Here is a 19058-nt window from a genome sequence, read left to right as displayed (position 1 = left end):
CTTAGCCTGTTTTTCTAAATGTAGTGTGTAGACAGAAACTACTGACATTAAGACCTCTCAAATGTGGTGTGTAATTTCTTTTTTTTTTCTTACTTTTGTTGTGGTCTGCTATTAGGCAAAATAATTGAGTTGAAAAAACATGTTTGCCTAGTGTGTAACAGTTTCTGTATATTTCCCAGGGAGGTATGGGAGCAGCACTGCTATCTGATCCTGACAAAATTGAGTCTGTAAGTATCACCTTGTGGGTTTTGAATTGCCTTGGAAAGTATTATATACTGTGCACTACTGGAAGCAGGAATGAATGCACAGAAGACATATTTGTAAAAGCTAGAGTAGAATAATCAGTTTTGAATGCTGGAATTAAGGTTATGGATAAATAATCCTGATTTAGTTCTCCTTGTCATTGTCTGGACTATAAAATTGCTACATTCTTCCTTTTCAGCTTAAAAACTTTCACAATGTGGTGCTATATTTGCAGAGGGAGGAGTTTTATGTGCAGATGTATCTAAATCTGCATAAAACCCTATGTGAACTGGTATGAAAAAATATATTAAAAAGGTATATATACATCTATCTATATGCAATATAGATAGATATGTAATATGTTTTTTTAATTTTTTTATTTTTTTTCCCCCAAGGACTTCTAAGCTTCCAGAGATTAAACAGAGTTCAGATGTTGCTCTGAACATACTTAGCATATAGTTCTTTTATTTTCTTTCTGTTTAAAGGCCTGACTCTTCATAGTTCAGATGAGTTGACTGTGAACTTTGTCTTGCTTCTCCTTAGCTTTTAGTTGTTCACTGTATCCTCCTTCAGAGTTCCTGAGGGCAATTCTAGTTTACAGTTCACCTCTCACTAATAACTGAAGCATGGTACACAGTGGCGAATAGTTCAACGTAGTTATTCTGTATTTCTTGTACTATCAAAAGTATGCAGATCTGGACAAAACAAAAATACCAAAAGCATCGCTTTGCCTTTTTTCATGTGGCTTTTGAGTGCATTTTTTTTAAGGGTTCTTTGTTGTAGGTCAGTCTTTTGAAGAGACCAGACTCTTTTCACTTATCTGCATGACTCTTTTTCTGAATGATAGCTAATGTCTTCTGATCGCTGCAGTTCATGCCTTTTCCTTCTGTCTAAAATGGATATTGAGTCAGTCTTTTAAGTTCTTCCTCTTACTGTGATAACACCATCCAGCTTTGTAGGCTAGTAGGACTTACACAGTTTCAACAAGCTGATCTATTGCTTAGTTACTATTCTTTGTAAGCTCAGACGTGAAAACATGTTGTTCTGCGTCATTTATTTCATTCTCTGAGGACATACCACTAGAAGGGCATGTCATCAAAGATATAACCATGACAGAGTGTTAGCGTTTTGCCAAATGTAAGAATCTCTTAGTGTCAAGAGCCACATTGTTAGCTAAGCTGTATAAACTGACTATTCAGCAACTGGAAGCATTATTAATTGTGCCAAAGTAAGAGTTTAAATGGAGTGGACTGGACCTATTACTCTCTCTTTCATGATGCAAAACGCAAAAGTACAAGTGATCCAGTCTTGATCTCAAAACATTTTTAGAGAAGGTTGGTATCAGTCTCATTTTTTTCAAAAGAGAAAGCAGAATCAGTTAAGTGTGGCAGAAAGTCAGCTAACAATACAGGCAACAGAACTGGAACCAGAACCTGATTTTTTGAGGCCTGTGTGGTAGTCCATGAATTAGGTAAGGTGGGTGGTACCATCCAGAATTAAACTGTAATTTATGAAGCATGAGGTGACAAAGGCTGAAAGAAAAAAAAAATCAGGAGTGGAGTATTTAGTAGGCTAAGAGTAAATCAGGCAAAAATATTTCTCGCAGGAATGAGAGGCAGTTGTAAATATGATTGTTAGCAGCTTCCCTTCCCCCCTACAACCATTACGTTTTGTTTTGACCTTCAGAAGAGCAGGAAACTTGATGTTCAAAAATTTGGAATTGTTCTTTTCAATTTAAGATAGTAATAGGTAGCAAAATCTTAGGCATGGAAATTACTCTTAGCCAAATGCAAAGGGATAACTAAACTCATAGCCTGCAAAAGACATCTGTAATTACAGCTCCAAATCAAGCTTTGCATATGATTAAAAAGTGTAGGGTTTGGTTCTCACATTGGAATCCTTAATGAGGCTGACACTGAAAACTTAGAAGATTTGCTGATGATGCTATTGTAAGAAAAATATTATAGTGATGATGTTTGAAAAATGATGTCGCTGTAGTTTGATTTATATGCAAAAAATAATAGAAATTAAAAACACTGAAGAAAGGGGGGGGTTTAGATCATTTTGGTGGATCGTACTGTTTTATTTGAGAGAACACTACTGAGGAAAGATTTGAGTAGACAGTGCAAGGTGACACTAATTACTTGCCAGCTGTTCTAAGTGTAAGAACTTGTGAGTGCTAGCTGTAACAGCTCATTTCTGTATTGGGAACCTATTAAGTGCAGTAACATTAAACGAAATTCAAGTTTTATAGTATACACAACTCTGAAAGAAATAATTTACCTGTAGTTCCATCCATTTTATACAAGGAATAATATGCATGATAAAATCTCAAAAAACAGTTGAAAAACATATTTTTCTAATAATAGTCAGTATCAGCTGGTTTCCACTCTTTTACTTAGAGAGCTATTGGATTTCTGGTACTACTTACTGTGTAGTTGTACAGTGATTTAAACATGTATAGGCCATTATATGGCCCTTTTAAGTATGGTCTGTTGGACTTAAATTCAGCCTGTGAAAAGGAGATTCTTTCCATAGCTCAGTTCTTACATGCTTAAACTAACAACTCTTCATTTGTCTGCTTATTGTGAGTTTTTTTTAATGAATAAAATGTGCTCTGTGTTAAGCATGGAATTCAGTTTATGATTTTTGTTTTCTTTTAGAAGATTCAGTAAAGTTGCTTGATATTGCTGTCTCGTTTCCATTTTGAAGGCCATCTTCTCTTTAAAAAAATAATCTCTTTTTAGGGAATACTTACATTTTAATTTTCATAAGAAACTGACAACTCGAATATAAGAAGACTGTGAAAACAGTTGCGTGAAAATGAAAAACTTTTGCACTTTATTTTGAAATTATCAAAGTTTACTGGTTACTTCATATTAAAAGCAGTGTTGAAACTCCAGCGGCAGTTAATTGCTCTGTATAAATCCAGTTAAAATCAAAAAAGAAGTGGAAATAAAAGTGGCTTAGTCTATAAATAGTTTTGTATATCTTCAGATAAAATTATATACTTAATTACAGACTGCATGTGTCTATCTAGCATGTAAGATTCTTTATAGAGGAACAGTAACGAGTCTTACATTGTTCTGATTTCTTTATATTTTCAAGAGAGAAAGAAGGAGAGCTTTATTAATGTCACTGTTGTGGTCATGGTTTGTTTTGTTTTGTTTTGTTTTCCAGATACTGACTACCCTTGTTAAAGGAATTTGTAAACCAGTAACCTGCAAAATCCGCATTTTGCCCTCAGTAAGAACATAAATCATTATGCTAAAGTCTTTAGTCATTGTTTATTTCTGTGATTTAAAATCAATTAGAATATATGGCATTCTAGTATATTGGCATTTTAAACCTCTTATTATGAAACAGCACTTGGAATTATAATTTCTGTTTGGGGTGCTGTCATGATCTAAAGGGTTGTCTGACCTATGGGTGTATAGAGATCATGATTGTGGGTTCGTTGGATTCTGTGATACAGAAGGACACAGAGGCTTTTATCCTCTAAATTTCTCAACTTTATTACAGATTACCACAAATACCACAAAAATCACCATAGCAAATATACCTATGGTTAATAAAGTTATAAATATATCTATCTCAAGCTATTGCAAATTATTGGTAGCAACAGTCAATAGTGTAACAGCAATTACAGAAATCAATTTCAGCAATATGGCAGAAATCAATTATAGCAACAATTGATAAGAGCAACAACCAAGTAGGTATATACTACTACAAGTTACTACAAACTTATCACTAGTGAAGCAAACTTATCAATAATATAACAGCAGATACACTTATGATAGATTACTTACATGCATATATATGTTCTTAGTAATAATACCTCTGTCAGGTGCATTAAACAGATCCCAGAAGGGGACCGAACCATCCCAGAAGTAGGAAGATGAACTGAACCAACCCCAAAAGCAGGCCCAGAGGGGGACCAATAAAATAACAGACAGATACTCACTCCAAAGATGATCTGTGTCATGGAGTTTGGAGTCAGCCAGGCAACCCTGGCAAGAGTCCAAAATCTTGTAGAAAGTTTGTGCAGAGAGTTCAACCTGTTTAGGAAAAGGGAAAGTATGTGCAGCATGGGAAGTTCTCTGAGAGAGAGAAGCTCCATTATGGATAAAAATTAAGTCATTTTTATGTCATAGAGACACAAGAGGGCGTAAGACATCATCCCTCGAGCAGCCAGTATATGCTGTTAATTCCTGTTTTTCACCTGGGGCAGCCAATAGATGATTGTTTTCTGTTCTTTCAGAACAGTTTTTATTTTTTTCCAGACTGTTTTCCTGTTACTGCAGTTAGAACAGCCAATGGCAGTTACAGATTCTTTCTTTCTTTCTTAGGAAGTTTTCCCCTTTTTCCAGACTATTTTTTACCTTTTCAGATGATAAGCTGCTTATACGGTTCCTTGGTTTTGCACTTGTCTGTGGTATCTCAGGATGTCTCTGGTTTCTAGGGACCCAGTTGCACTTACCAGGGGTGCTTCTGATTCATAGGCCTAGTTCCCAGGTTAATGGTTTTTAGGCTGGCAGGCATTTTCTCTCTCAGCATTTTTCAGAAGATATTTTCTTCTGTTCAGTAATTTTCCCCTTCCAACCAGGTTGCCTTTCTGGCTGCTCACATCAGATGCCAAACTTTGTTTCTCCTCTCTAATTTAAAAAGTCAGGAAAATACTAGACATTATCTGTCTAGACACAGTTTTATTACATTGAACTGCAAATGCAGATACATCTATTAAAAAAGTGGTTTAGTCCTGTTTATTGTAACCCATTGAGTAAATCCCAAAGCTTTTGCTGGTGGATAAGTATTAAATGAAAATAAAAAGGAAAAATGTGCTCTTTTATTTTAGAAGACAACTGCCAAATGTGGAATTGACTGAGAGTAATATGTGTACATAAGCACAGTGTGATAAATGTTGAATTTCTTGATAGTCTGCTTGAAGTTTAAACTTCAAGAGGGGAAGACCAAGCCCTAATGTTACTTCTCCAACTTCCAACATTCATGTTAACAATGAAGATTTTACTAATGAAATTGTGTTTACAAGATAAACTGCCTGTGGTCTATAAACTACTCATATTCTACAATGCAAAGAAATTTTGCATTACTTGATTCCTGATTTACTGTATGTGCAATGACAGCAATAAATACTACAAATGATACCTGAATTAAAAACAACTTCTACAGCCTTTTTAGAAACTCTTTGTTAGATTGAAGCACTGAACTTGCTAGCTTATACAAAGAGGCCATAATCTTCCTTCTCAGAAGAAACATCTTTATTGCAATTAGAATTACTTTTTTTCTGGATAGATTCTTGGGTACAATCATTCATTTCAAAGAAATTGTGGTAAGGCTGTTACATTGCTAAAGCCGTTACATTTTGTTTTGTCAGTATTTTTATAGAATTTAACTATTAATAATGTAGCTTCCTTACTGGATTTTTTTTTTCAGTTGAATTCACTACATATTTTTAAACCTCCAGGAGATGATGTGCCTTCTCTTTTAATGACTGGTTGTTTTGCAATTGTGTATTTAATTACCTGCCTAGATACCATGATTGCATATGACCTGGATAGATGTTTCTGTAGATGGATGAACTGTAACAGCTAGCTATTGTTCAGAAGTCATTTACACATGCACTTAAAATGATTAAATGAACAAATGAAGCATGTGTGAAAAGAATCAGTAACTGTCTAAGATCATTTTGGTTCTGAAGTATTAAATCAAAGAACTGGCACCTCTCCTTTTTATTTTGTACAACTATCCTAGAGCCTCTTCCTTTTTGTTTCAAGCTGCTTTTGCATAACATGTCATCCATCAGAACAGCAGGTGAGCTTCTGTCTCTATGTCCATGCCAGCTGGTAGATGTTGCATTTTTCAAAGACTGAATGTGCTAATTTTGAAATGAGCCACAGATCATTCTCCAGCTTTTGAAAAGAAAATTGGCCTTATCTTTTTTCATTCTCCCTTTCCCCAAAGCTGCATAAGACAGGCTAATCCAGCAGTGTGCCAAATTTCTTTCTGCCTTTTAACAGCTTAACCCCTTGAAGATACTCTGGGAGCTTCCCCTTTTTCCCCTCTGTCTTTTGATTCACTGGTCATGTACAAATATCATTAGAATTTTTTAGATACTAGTTAACTCTTTAAAGATACATCTGAGAATAATATTTATAGATCTGTGATTGCATGTTACGTTGACTTTAGAAGGCATACTCATATTAAGATGCATTTTAATTACAATTTACAGAGTAGTCATTAGAGGGGACTTGCTAATCAAGTGTTTTGTATCATTTTCAAATGACAGTCTAAAAACCTGTTGGAAAACATTCTTCTACTACAGAGTATTGTCTTACTTTGTTTGAGAAAGTTTGCAATCTATAATTTCAAGGAAGTATTGAAAATGGATTCTTATTTTTGCCATAATATTTAGTTCTTTAATTGAAGTATATATTAAATGGTTATGCATATTGGGAGTTACTGTTGAAATACAGGAATCATATCCCTCTTGAGAAAAGAAAAGACTTCCAACATTTGTTTGTACAATTATTGCATGATAGTTATTCTTCTTTTTTTTTTTTTTTTTTTTAATTAAACCCATGTCATTCTCTCTTATCCCTCAGGTTGAGGATACTGTGAATCTGGTAAAGAGAATAGAAAAAACTGGTATTGCTGCCATTGCAGTCCATGGAAGGTAAATTGATTTAGGCAAGAGAGTCTTAGATTTTGTTTTGTTTTGTTTTAGGTTGCTGTTGAATGTAGCACGGTAAAATATGACTAGAGAGTATTCTCTATACGTAATATGTGTTTCTGATTTCAACTGTTAACTAAATTGGTGGTGTAGAAAATCAGGCCAATAATTAGGGAATTGAACCGCTTGCTGCTATTTTTCTAAAATTTTTGTCTCAAAGACCAAATAAAACAAAAATTGTCTTGCATACTCCATATCTAAAAAATGCGGTTTATCTGGATATGGAATTACAGTAACAATGTTTTAAAATGTATTTGATATGAAATAATTCTCTTGTGTTTCAGGAAAAAAAAAGGAAAATTACATCAAATATATAAAGTAAATAAGCAGAAATAAGTATGTCCCAATAATCCTTGAGTCATGTCTGCTGTGATTCAGATATCTACAAATTCCATAGGAAATCTTTGTCTTGTCTTTTTTTTGTTTGTGGGAAAGGAAGAAGGAGGAGAGGCCTCAGCACCCTGTCCACTGTGATGTGATCAAAGCCATATCTGAAGCAGTCTCCATTCCAGTAATAGCAAAGTAAGTTGGACTAATTAGCTTGTTATTGCTTGTACCTAACTTAAGATTTGCAAGCGCAGGAAAAAGATCCTTCATGTAGGGTGACCACAGTGTTACCTGTTACTAAAGATCAAATCTCAATAGAGGTAGCAGTGACAAAAGTTGGCCTTGTGTAATGCCACCATACCTCAGATTTTAGTTTAAAAATTCTGCGTATTTTTCTAAAATTACTGCTTTTGTGTGTCACAACCTATCCTATGCAAGTTGTTTCTGATTGCATCCAGCAGTTGAATTCTCTATGCTTTTAAGCCCTGTGCAGTGACTGGCTATAACCCTACCACTGTGTATGTTGGACACATGCACAGTAGAGATCATCTGTCCTACTGCTCAAAACCAGTGTTATGTTCTGTGGCCTCACATTTTGCCTAAGACCTCCTCAGTCTCCAGACGTATAGACATGATCCCACTGAATCTGTCTGCTTGTATTGACAGATCCTTCAGTAACTATGTGATAGTAAAATAAGGAGCTCAGTCTCAGGAAAGTTTAGCTACAAAAAGGTAAGTTTTAAGAGCAGCTTTGGAAGCACAGGTAATGAAAAGTTGTCCTGAATTGTATCTGATCTGCCTGACCAACATCTTCAGATGTTTCACCTCTTTATAAGTGGCAGTAGAATCCTTGGCTGGAGAAGTCATGTCCTTAAATGAAGTTCTCTCTTCATTGATCTTGAGTTTTCATGGAAAAGCTGCATCTCTGAAAACCATATACTTGGATCAGGAATTTGAGAACTGTTTTTCTGTTCACATTTCTATGTAGAAAATATGTTGAAAGTCACAGTTTTTGCTGTTAGAAGACCTGTACTGGACAAAGGAAATATTCCATGCTGATAATCTTTGTTGATCCACTTTTCAGTGATTCACCCTCTTTCTAGTTTTCAAAATAATTTTTTAAATAATATGAAATTAAAAAAACAAGCAGAATTCATGTTGTACATTGCCGTGAACCCTTTGTTTGCCTAGGTAAAAGATGAGGCTAACAGTTTGTCTTAGATTTTATGCATGTCACAGAAATGTCAGCTCTGTATGAGTACTTTCTATAATGCAGAAGTGTGCCATTAAGATATAAAAATATCAGAGCTTTATTGTTGATAAATTGCTTCTAATTAATCCCTGTATCAGTGTACTTGTTTGCAAGTGTCCCAACATGCTGAACTAACCTTAACAATCCTATTTTTAATGGTTTCTCTGAGAAGGATATGATCTTTGTTTTAAATCCATTTAGTGAAACTTTTCCCTCTGTTGTGGTTTAACCCCAGCCAGCAACCAAGCACCACGCAGCCGCTTGCTCACTCCCCCTGTGGTGGGATGGGAGAGAGATTTGGAAGGGTAAAAGTAAGAAAACTCGTGGGTTGAGATAAGAACAGTTTAATAATTGAAATAAAATAAAATAGTAATAATAAATTGTAATGAAAAGGAAAATAACAAAAAAGAGAGAAATAAACCCTAAGAAAAACAAGTGATGCAAATGAAAAACAATTGGTAGCCACCAATCAACTGATGCCCAGACTCTTCCTCAGCATTGATACCTCCAGGCAGTTTTCCACCTAGCTTGTATGCTGAGTATGATGTCATATGGTCTGGAATATCCCTTGGATCGGTTGGGGTCAGGTGTCCTGGCTGTGTTCCCTCCCAACTTCTTGTGCACCCCGAGACTCCTCGCTGGTGGGGTGGGGTGAGAAGCTGAAAAGTCTTTGACTTAGTGTGAGCACTGCTTAGCAACAACTAAAATATCAGTGTGTTATCAACATTATTCTTATCCTAAGCCCAAAACATAGCACTGTACCAACTACTAGGAAGAAAATTATCTCTATCCCAGCCGAAACCAGGACACTCTTTCTAAAGAAATGTAAACGTGCAACTTGGACTCCTACTTATTAAATATATTTGATCCATGATAGTTGATCCCTGCTGTAGCTTACTTGGCTAGTATTTTGAGAATTTTAACCACTTGTACCTCAAGCTTGGTCAAGAAATATACAGGAATGAATAAAAGGAAGTGGACTGGTGCTAAAAAAAGGCAAGAAAATTTGAATCGATACAATGATTTCTGGAATGGTACTGTGTTTATGGAGTAATCTTTCATTAGTGCAGGAAGCTTGCTTGTTCTGTCTTCACAGTATAAATGTCTGGTTTTAAAGTAATTTATCATTCTCCGGTTTTTATTTTGAATTTGACAGTGTTTCTACTTTTGAAGGGGTAAAGATCCTACTCCTACTTTATAGTTCAAAATCCCAACTTTTACTTTACATTTGAAAGACTTTGCCTAAGGGAAACTTTAAGAGAAAGAAAAGGTGTTTTAAGTGTACTTTGTGCTTACTAAGTGTCTGACTTGCTGACTTGAAAGCAGAGGCAGTACAATAGAAGCAGTGCAACCTTCTTCTAACTTTAAAGTGCTCTGTGACTGATCCAGAAGTACTACTTGTAGTTACTCTCCATATGTTAGTGCCAGAGTGAAAATGGAATGATGCTGTCCCTACTTAATTTGTTTTCAGTATCACTTGTGTCAACACAATTAATATGCAGTTGAAGGTTTCAGAACTGGCAATTACAAGGTATCATTTTTCAAACAACGTGGAAGTGATTCTTTGTGAGCCTTATCCATTAAAAACTGTGTGAAAGCACACAGTTTGTGTAAAACACAAAATATATTCTTCGTTCATAAAAACAGTCTTTATTTTTAAGAGAAGTATGCAGATAAAGAAAAATATTATATATAATCAGTGTTTTAATGAGCCATTGCTAATAAAACTCTCAGAGCCATTTGTTCTCTTAGATTTAAGATAATACCCTAAATAGACTGCCACCATTAATAATGTAAAATCACCTTGAAAATACAAGGCTGTGTTAAAGTACAAGTAATAGCAAATAAAACTTTCATTATTATAACAGTGATGTTAATTTTTAGTGGAGGATCTCATGACTTCATCAAAGAATATACGGACATTGAGACCTTCCAGAAAGCAACAGCTGCCTCATCAGTAATGATAGCTCGTGCTGCCATGTGGAACCCATCCATCTTCAGAAAAGAGGGTCTTTTCCCCTTGAAGGAAGTCATGCAAGATTACATCAAATATGTATGGTTTTTTGGAAGATCTTACTTGTAGTTAACATTGTTTAGAATTGTTAATCCAAATCTTATTACAGCATCTTAACTCTTTGTAATTTCAAAGACTTAGACTCTGGGGATATTCTAACATACTGCATATGACATGAGGCTTGCAAATCAACCACTGCTTCCTCTATTTTATTTTGCTCAGAAAAAAATGTTCAGAAATCTGTACTCAGAAGACAGTTTTTCCTGATCATTCTTTCCTTATGTACCATGCTTTTTAGCCCTAGTTTCTTGGGAATGTTTATGAGGCTTACAAGGCTATCTAAACATGTCTAGAGATTTGAAAAGCTAATGATATGTAGACCAATTCTCTTGATGTTACACTTGTGCAAATAATATTTTTAGAAATTAATTGCTTTTCATAAATACTGTCAAAAATTTTTAACAGCAGGGAAGCAAAGGGAATGATTTGCCGGTAAAGTAATGCTGTATTATAGTACTATAGCTCCATTAGCTGAGTCATCTATTATATAAGTTTTCTCTATTATTCAAAATAAACAATTTTAATGACATAATAGGAACTTAATCAGAAATCTGTGGCTTTGGTCATGTCATCAATTCAAAATTTTGGGGGTTTTGAAAGTTTGAACTGCCATTAACTAGTTACTTACTAAAATATCACTGCATTGCTAGTCAGTTATGTAAACTCTTTCTTCGTAAGTATATGAATAAGTTGAACTGTTCATGAAAGCATGCCAAAATAGTCAGATTATACTCATGTTCATGAGTAATCTTGAATATGTTATTGATGTAACTGTGCGTTGTGGTTTGCCTTTCAAAAACGATTTTGAAATTCATCAAGAGACCTGAGCATTATATAAGATAAATTTGTTTGGTATGTTTTGATATACATTGTCTCTCTCCTTCAGGCAGTGAGATATGATAATCACTATACCAACACAAAATACTGTTTGTGTCAGATGTTAAGAGAACAGTTGGAAACTACTCAGGGTAAGAAGCTGCATGCCGCACAGTCCACACAGGAGATCTGGTAAGCATGTACTTCAGAAACAGGAATTGTACTCTGTCAAACTTGCAAGCCACTTCTCTCTCTGTAGCACTGCCTGGCATTTCATACCTTCAGAAGAAGTTGCAAAAAACCCAATAATAAACCAAACAAAAAATCCAGGAAGTGAGATGTGGAATAATACAATAAACTTTTCTAGGTTTCCTCCATGCTCAGGTTTTAAAGCTTTAACCCTAAAACTGTCTATATATTCAACATACTCATTTGAGTGGTGCCTAACTGAATGACAGGCATTTATCCAATACTTGCATTAACTGATTAAGAAAAGTTTCAGCATTTTGTAGTGTTAGTCTGGAGGTTAATAGTGTGGAGTTTGTCTTCTTCCAGACATATTTATTTATTTGGACTTTTCCTTTTGCATGTGGGTTTTTTAATGTTACTGGAATATTTATGACAAGATGTTTGTTTTAAATGTACACTTAGGGATAAACTGAAAACCATGTATGAAGGTTGCCTGTATGTATTTCTTTCGTGCTGCTTTTCATACCCGAAATATCCTAATGAATGATGACAACATTTTTGAGGAAATATAGCAGTCTAGAGGAAATATAGTGTCTCAAAGGGGAGACAGAAAAAGAAGGAAAAGTTTGAGAGAAACCATAAAATAGACATGTGGTTAAAGAATTCACACAGAATGGAGGGGAATTCAGATTTGGACCCATACCAAACTGAACAAAATAAAGGTCTGAGCTTGCATGTATCATATCCATGTTGTGTGCTATAATTATCCTTCTGATGGAATGGAGGGGAAGAGAGTCTCTGTTTTTATAAAATAAACAGTCTGAAACTGTTTGTTATCTTATGTGTATGAAAATGGCTAGAAATGTTGAAAGCTTGAAATATTTTGTAGATGGAGTTATTGTTTTCTAGCAGACCCTAATCAGCATTCTGTTCATGTTCAAAATGAATGGAAATGTCTGCAATCCTTTTGCCAGTTTATTGCAATTTACCAATTTTGGCTCTTTATAAACACTGGTCCATGATTATTACAATGCAGTGAAGGGAATTTGTATTTTATATATAAAAGGAGCTAGCCTACATTATTCATAAAGGAGCAGTGGAATCCATGAACAACATTTAAATCTTGCAAGTTACTTTTCACTTTTGCAATGTAAATAGTTGAACAATTTTTACTACAGTAACTTACTATCTATTTTGCTTATTGTTTTCCAGTTTGGTTAGAAGGTTGAAACTGAAACAATCTTTTACAACTTCAAATAACTCTTAGCCAAAAGGGTGGTAGTGTTCTCTACTGCATGAATAGTAATGCATAGTATATAAAGAAAAGAAATTGTAAAGTAAGAATCAAGCCTTTAAACAGCTAATTACAAGAGTCATGGTTTATACACATAAACACTGGGTAGAGGTCTAGTGTAAAACTTTGGGTTTGTGTGCTATGTCTTAATTATTTAGGGGCTTCCAAAATTGAACATAATCAGGTTTTGTGTATGTGATCCATTACCAATTTCAAAACTGGCTTAAGTAGTGTACATGCATGAGAGAGGGACAGAGAGCAAGCCACTTGAAAATTTATAAAACTGCTTTCTATCAGCAGGCTCAGTCTTTTAACCACTGTTTTAAACAGCCTGTTTAATGTCCAGATAACTGAAGGACATTCAGTTATTTAAATGCACCTATACGTTTTCAGACAAAAATGTTACTTAATACTGTTGTCTTCTGGTGGTGGTGGCATGTTACAGCCATTTGAGGTTTTAACCTCAGTACTGAATGCAGAACAGCTGCATTTCAGACAAAAAAATTTACCTAACAGTACATAATAAGTTGTCTTCTCTTAGAAGCATCGGTTAGCATTATTTACCTTCATTACTTTTCCACTTAGAGCCTTGGAGTTGGCTTTGTGGCTGGAATTCATTTTGTCATTGAACAGCCTCATACCAATGAGCATTCTCATAACAGTCAGAAAGTAAAAGTTTTCTTATGCTGCAGGTTTTTTTATTGTTATCATCTGCAGAAAATGAATAGCCTCAGTTTTTCAAAGTAGATGCAGCCTGCCATGGATCTGAAATTTAAAAGGATTTGAGGCTCTTGCCTTTGACCCAAATCCTAGTTGCTTCCTCCCTTGTATTGAGGCTTGTGAATAATACTCTGAAGTCAGAAAATCTGAGATTTTGAAGTACTCAGATGTTAGAGTGTTTATTGCTTATAGTATTTTTAAATACTAAAATTAGAAGAAGAATCTATATCCTACTTTTCTCTCATATTGCCCTTGTGGAGCTGATGTACCAAGAGACACTCGGAGATGTTTGCTGATTCATCCACCTGCAAGTTATTAATTGAGCTAGTAACTTGAACATTGCAGGACCTGTATTTCTGATTAATTCTGCCTGGACTTTCAGGCTGCAAATTGCATGTATAGTGCTGGAAATGAGAACATTCTTTTTCTACTTGTAGCTCAACAGTATTTGATAAGAATTGAAGGAGAAACAATATAATGTCACTGTGCAGAATATAGCCACACTTTCATGTGATTCTCTGTACATATATACTGTATTTAAACAAAATTGATTTCTATACTTACTTTTCTCTATCTTAATGTGATACAAAAATTTATAAGCTGATCTCTAATACAAAGAAATTGTGATTGAATAGTGAAGCCTTTGAAATGGCTGACTTCTATGAAGAAACAACAGCTATTTTCGAAGCAAAGAAAACATCTTTAGAAACTGACACACAAGATGAAGATGACCAAATGGAAGATCCAGATGTAATAAAAATGGCTGTTAGATTTGACAAGTAAGCATGCAAATTAAGTTTTTCACTATCTTGCATCTGTAAATAAAAACAGTGAATTTGTTAGTGCCTTACAGTTTTTTGAAAATAACAATTTGCCTAACAGTGCTTACCAAGTGAATTTTTATGAAGCAATTTGTGTACATCATTACATAATCACTAGCATCACTACTCTTCCTGTGCTATTTGGATGTTGTAAGATGTTCTTTAGTTCCAGGCCTCCTGAGACTGCTTAATTCTCTCAGCTAACTTATTAAAAGTGCTGAGTGATCTTAAAAGAAATTCAAATATCTGTACATAGAAGAATGTGAGTATAGAGAGATAGAGAGTTCAGTTATTTTTAGTGAAATTTAACTAAAACACTATACTTTTTATAGAAAAGTCCTGCACAAATTTCATAATACTCTTTTCTAAGCAGATAACGTGTGCTCATCTGCAGTCTTCTAAACATGTTCTACTCATAAAGTAGTCCTTGTAAAAACAATTCATGGAGTTACATACAATATTATTTTAAGTAACCTTTGATTATAATCTGTGAAGCCTATAGAATTGCTGTTACTTTCCATGTTATACCCGTGTTTGCTATTTTTGCTATGTTTGCTATTAAGTCTGTCAAACAGCTCAAGAAGAGTGTGATATAAAATGCTCCTCAAATCCAGTCATAATGCTTTAACATTTACAGCATATATTACCTGACTCCCTGAGGACTGAATGCAGTGGTTTTACAGTATTTCTTTTTTCTGCTGAGTACGAGGGGCTGTAATTCTGTGTCAGTAACTGAATCAATGCCTACCTTTCCTACCCTTTTTTATTTGGTAACTACTATCTCATAACAGAAGCAGCTTCTTTTCTTTCTTCTAATGTTTAATCTTATATTGTTGCTTATAATAAGCAGTGCCAAACTGTATCTCTATTCTGTGTCATGTATTTAGTTAGACTCTCCTTTCTGGGAAGTATCTTTTCTCTATTTGTGTTACTACAGGATGGGAATGCTTGGGAAGCATTAACAGAAGAGTTTAGGTTTTATTTTAGATGTTATGTCAGACATATTACTTGAATTATCTAATAAAGAAATAGCATTTTTCTCATAATTTGAGCGGTAAAATTAAACCACAAAGAATAACTGGTAGGAGTAATATAATAAGCAGCACTATCTGTTTTAAAATAGAACTCTGTGCACAGTTGTTGACCACAGATTTTTCTGTCTAGGCGAGAATATCCACCTCAGATTACTCCAAAAATGTATCTTCTGGAATGGTGTAGGAAAGAAAAGCATCCTCAGCCTGTTTACGAAACTGTGAGTCAATGAAGAAACCCTTTCAAACCTCTTCCTCTGCCTTGTCTATGAAATTAAGTATTTTAGGACTCAAGGTAGTGAGAAATTCTGCTTCCCAGTCTGGCATAGCTCTTGAGTAAGCAGCTTCAGAAATGGTAATACACATATGTATGAAAATAGCAGCTTATTTTATTAGAAAATAAAAATTTAGAAGTGAGACCTTCAGTCTGGTTTTTATTCATGTGTGAAACAACTTGCTGTAACTACAGGTCATTACATAGGAATCCCTGACTGACTTTATTTTACTTCTGTGTAGTAAAAAATTTGGATTCAGAAATCATCTGATTTCTGTTGTTTTCTCTGTTGTTGCATACTATTGTAGGTAGGAACTACATGGGACAGGAGCAACTGCTTGGTTAGATGGGGACATTATTTGATTTTTTTTTGTAAAGCAAAAATATTTGCAGTTTGGACAATTTCTTCTTATTTTTTAATCTTAAATATGCAAGGTTAAATTTGTGGTGTGAATTACAGTAATTTTAAAGGTGTTACTTGATTGTGGTGTAAAGACAAGAGTAACAAGGAACCCTGACAATGTTGTTTGTTCTGTAAATTACATGACTGTTTTTTGACACCCCCCTTCCTTTTAATTCTTTTTTTCTCCAGGTTCAAAGACCATTGGATAGATTGTTCTGTTCAGTAGTGACAGTAGCTGAGCAAAAATACAGATCAACTCTGTGGTAAGCTATCCTTAATGTTTTTTGCAGATGTATTGTAATTGTTTCTGAAATGTTGCTTAAAATTTGGAATGAAAGGGTGCTCCAGTTTATTCCAGTTGACTTTGATAATAGTCAACTTAAAGCCACCTCTAGGAGGGAGAAAGGATTAAAAATTTTTGAGAATTGAATGTGACAAGAGGAAGTAAGCTTCAGCATAATCAAGTAAACCATTACAGATTTTAATTTACTTAGCACGTTAGTCCACAAATTTTACTGGAAGGGGAACAATTAGGTGACCTGGTTCAATTGTGTCTGTGAGGAGTTCAAAAACTAACCAAGGGAGGCAGAGGAGAACATAGGAGGAGGTAGTGTCTTCAGCCGCTACAGCAGATCCATTCTCAAGAACGAGTCAGGATTAAATGTCTTTATACCGTGAAGCAGAGGACAGTTTAGTGGCTTCTCAGAGATCACAGTTAATCAACAGTTACATCCAGGGCTGCTCTAAAGTTTCATGGTGGTATTTTATACAATCATCTGTTAATACTGGAGCTGACTTAAGGCGTTTGCCCCTAAGTTGATCTTGATTTAACTGCAAAGCTAAAGCTCAGCATTGAACATTTTAAAGAGGACAAATGCACACAACAATTACTGGTGTTTACAGCATTCCTGTTCAGAGACTTTAGGAAGTTAAGCTCAGCTGGTATGAAACTTTGAGAAGAAAATGTTTTCAAATACTGAATTTCACAAATGTGTAATCTGCAGTCCTGCTCAGAAATGACAGAATTTTTATTATTACGGAATAGTTCCCACTTCTGTCAGCATCAATGAACTTGTACGCCTACCAGAGATTATATTTGGGCCTGAGTATCGTTCAAGAAAAGTGATCCTTCAAAACTCAGTTTTGTTTAGTGATCATATTTGTAAAAGTTAACTTTCTGAGGATTGCAACCATTTGGGCCTGTCGTGGTTTAACCCCAGCCAGCAACTAAGTACCATGCAACCGCTCACTCACTTCCCCCATCCAGTGGGATGGGGGAGGAAATCGGGAAAAAAAAAGTAAAACTCCTGGGTTGAGATAAGAACGGTTTAATAGAACAGAAAAGAAGAAACTATAATGATAATGATAACACTAATAAAATGACAACAGTAGTAATAAAAGGATTGGAATGTACAAATGATGCACAGGGCAATAGCTCACCACCCGCCAACCGACACCCCACCAGTCCCCGAGCGGCGATTCCCGGCCCCCCCCCCCCCCCCCCCCCCCCGCCCTTCCCAGTTCCTAAACTAGATGGGACGTCCCATGGTATGGAATACAACGTTGGCCAGTTTGGGTCAGGTGCCCTGGCTGTGTCCTGTGCCAACTTCTTGTGCCCTGGCTGGGCATGAGAAGCTGAAAAATCCTTGACTATAGTCTAAACACTACTGAGCAACAACTGAAAACATCAGTGTGTGTTATCAACATTCTTCACATGCTGAACTCAAAACATAGCACTGTACCAGCTACTAGGAAGACAGTTAGCTCTATCCCAGCTGAAACCAGGAAAGGGCCAAATACACGTTGACTTCATACCTTTGAAATGAACAGTGTTTGAGACACAAGACCTGATAGAAACAGATTTTCTAGGAATGTTAAATCAGGAGTGATGCATCAACATTGACACCTAGCAAGATTCAGATAATTTCTGGGACTGACCTATTTTGTTCTTCTGCTGTGAGATGGCTAAAAATGCTGTTTATTTCATGATGTTGCATCAGAGTCAGGTAATTGATTGTCTCTTGGCAGTGTTGAGACTTCAGTTTCTACTTTTACCTGTGCTCTGTCTGCTTGCTCTTCAGGGACAAGTCAAAGAAACTAGCAGAACAGGCTGCAGCTATTGTCTGTCTGAGAACATTGGGTGTCCCAGAGGGAAAGCTGTGTGAGGGAGAGACTCACCTGATTAACAAACGCAAGAGGGAAGACCGGGAGTGCTTGAATAACAGAGACCATGGAGAAGAACTTACTGAGCCTTCCCATAAAAAAGCTAATTTTATTGCAGAAACTTCTGACATGAATGTGCCTAAGATGCCACGATAACATGGAAATTAGAGGTTTCATGCCTATGCAGCTACAAATTAGCTCCTATTTGTATATCTTGCTGTTCACCTTTCATTTGTATTCTCTTGAAGACAGATAAATTCCCCAGTTGTGAAAAATGCCAATGAGATGTTCTACTGTTCACCACTCACTGTCCCTACGGTGCCTTTCAGACAGGATAAATTAGCAACTTGATTTTAAAGAACATTGAGAAGATTATCCCAAATAATAAATTTTTTTAAAATACCAGATATTTTGAAAGCAATTTTGTCATTGGTTTTATTACTAGTTTTTTTATTTTTACAAGTCTACGGTGTGCTGCTAAGAGATGTATGAATACATCATCCATAAGCAGATGGATTCATTATGGAACTATGTAGTTAATCAGAAGAATTAATGTAGGAGAATATTAGTAGCCACATAGACATGGTTTTGTCTAATGAGTTTTATGCATATCTTGTAAGCTTTATTTACACCCATCATATATCAAGAAAAAGTTTTTTGCAGAGAGGACTTAGAAATTATACACTAAGCATGAAAATAA

The 19058-nt window shown here is 35.3% G+C and overlaps 1 protein-coding gene across 2 annotated transcripts in view; it reads left to right on the top strand.

Annotated features, from left to right (window-relative positions):
* DUS2 (dihydrouridine synthase 2) overlaps positions 1–18763 on the top strand; it is a 29106-nt gene extending 10343 nt beyond the window's left edge. For both annotated transcript variants that reach the window (XM_049805294.1, XM_049805295.1), the window contains exons 7-16: positions 180–227; positions 3424–3489; positions 6867–6937; positions 7430–7516; positions 10458–10626; positions 11534–11655; positions 14302–14445; positions 15652–15739; positions 16385–16458; positions 18277–18763. In XM_049805294.1, the coding sequence (XP_049661251.1) occupies positions 180–227; positions 3424–3489; positions 6867–6937; positions 7430–7516; positions 10458–10626; positions 11534–11655; positions 14302–14445; positions 15652–15739; positions 16385–16458; positions 18277–18514 (1107 nt within the window). In that variant the 3' untranslated portion in view covers positions 18515–18763. The remainder of the gene's footprint in view (positions 1–179; positions 228–3423; positions 3490–6866; positions 6938–7429; positions 7517–10457; positions 10627–11533; positions 11656–14301; positions 14446–15651; positions 15740–16384; positions 16459–18276) is intronic.
* Positions 18764–19058: the final 295 nt, after the last annotated feature.

The sequence above is a fragment of the Accipiter gentilis genome, chromosome 7, assembly GCF_929443795.1.
Source record: "Accipiter gentilis chromosome 7, bAccGen1.1, whole genome shotgun sequence".
NCBI classification, from domain to species: Eukaryota; Metazoa; Chordata; class Aves; order Accipitriformes; family Accipitridae; genus Astur; species Astur gentilis.
This window is presented reverse-complemented; position numbering and strand designations above follow the sequence as displayed.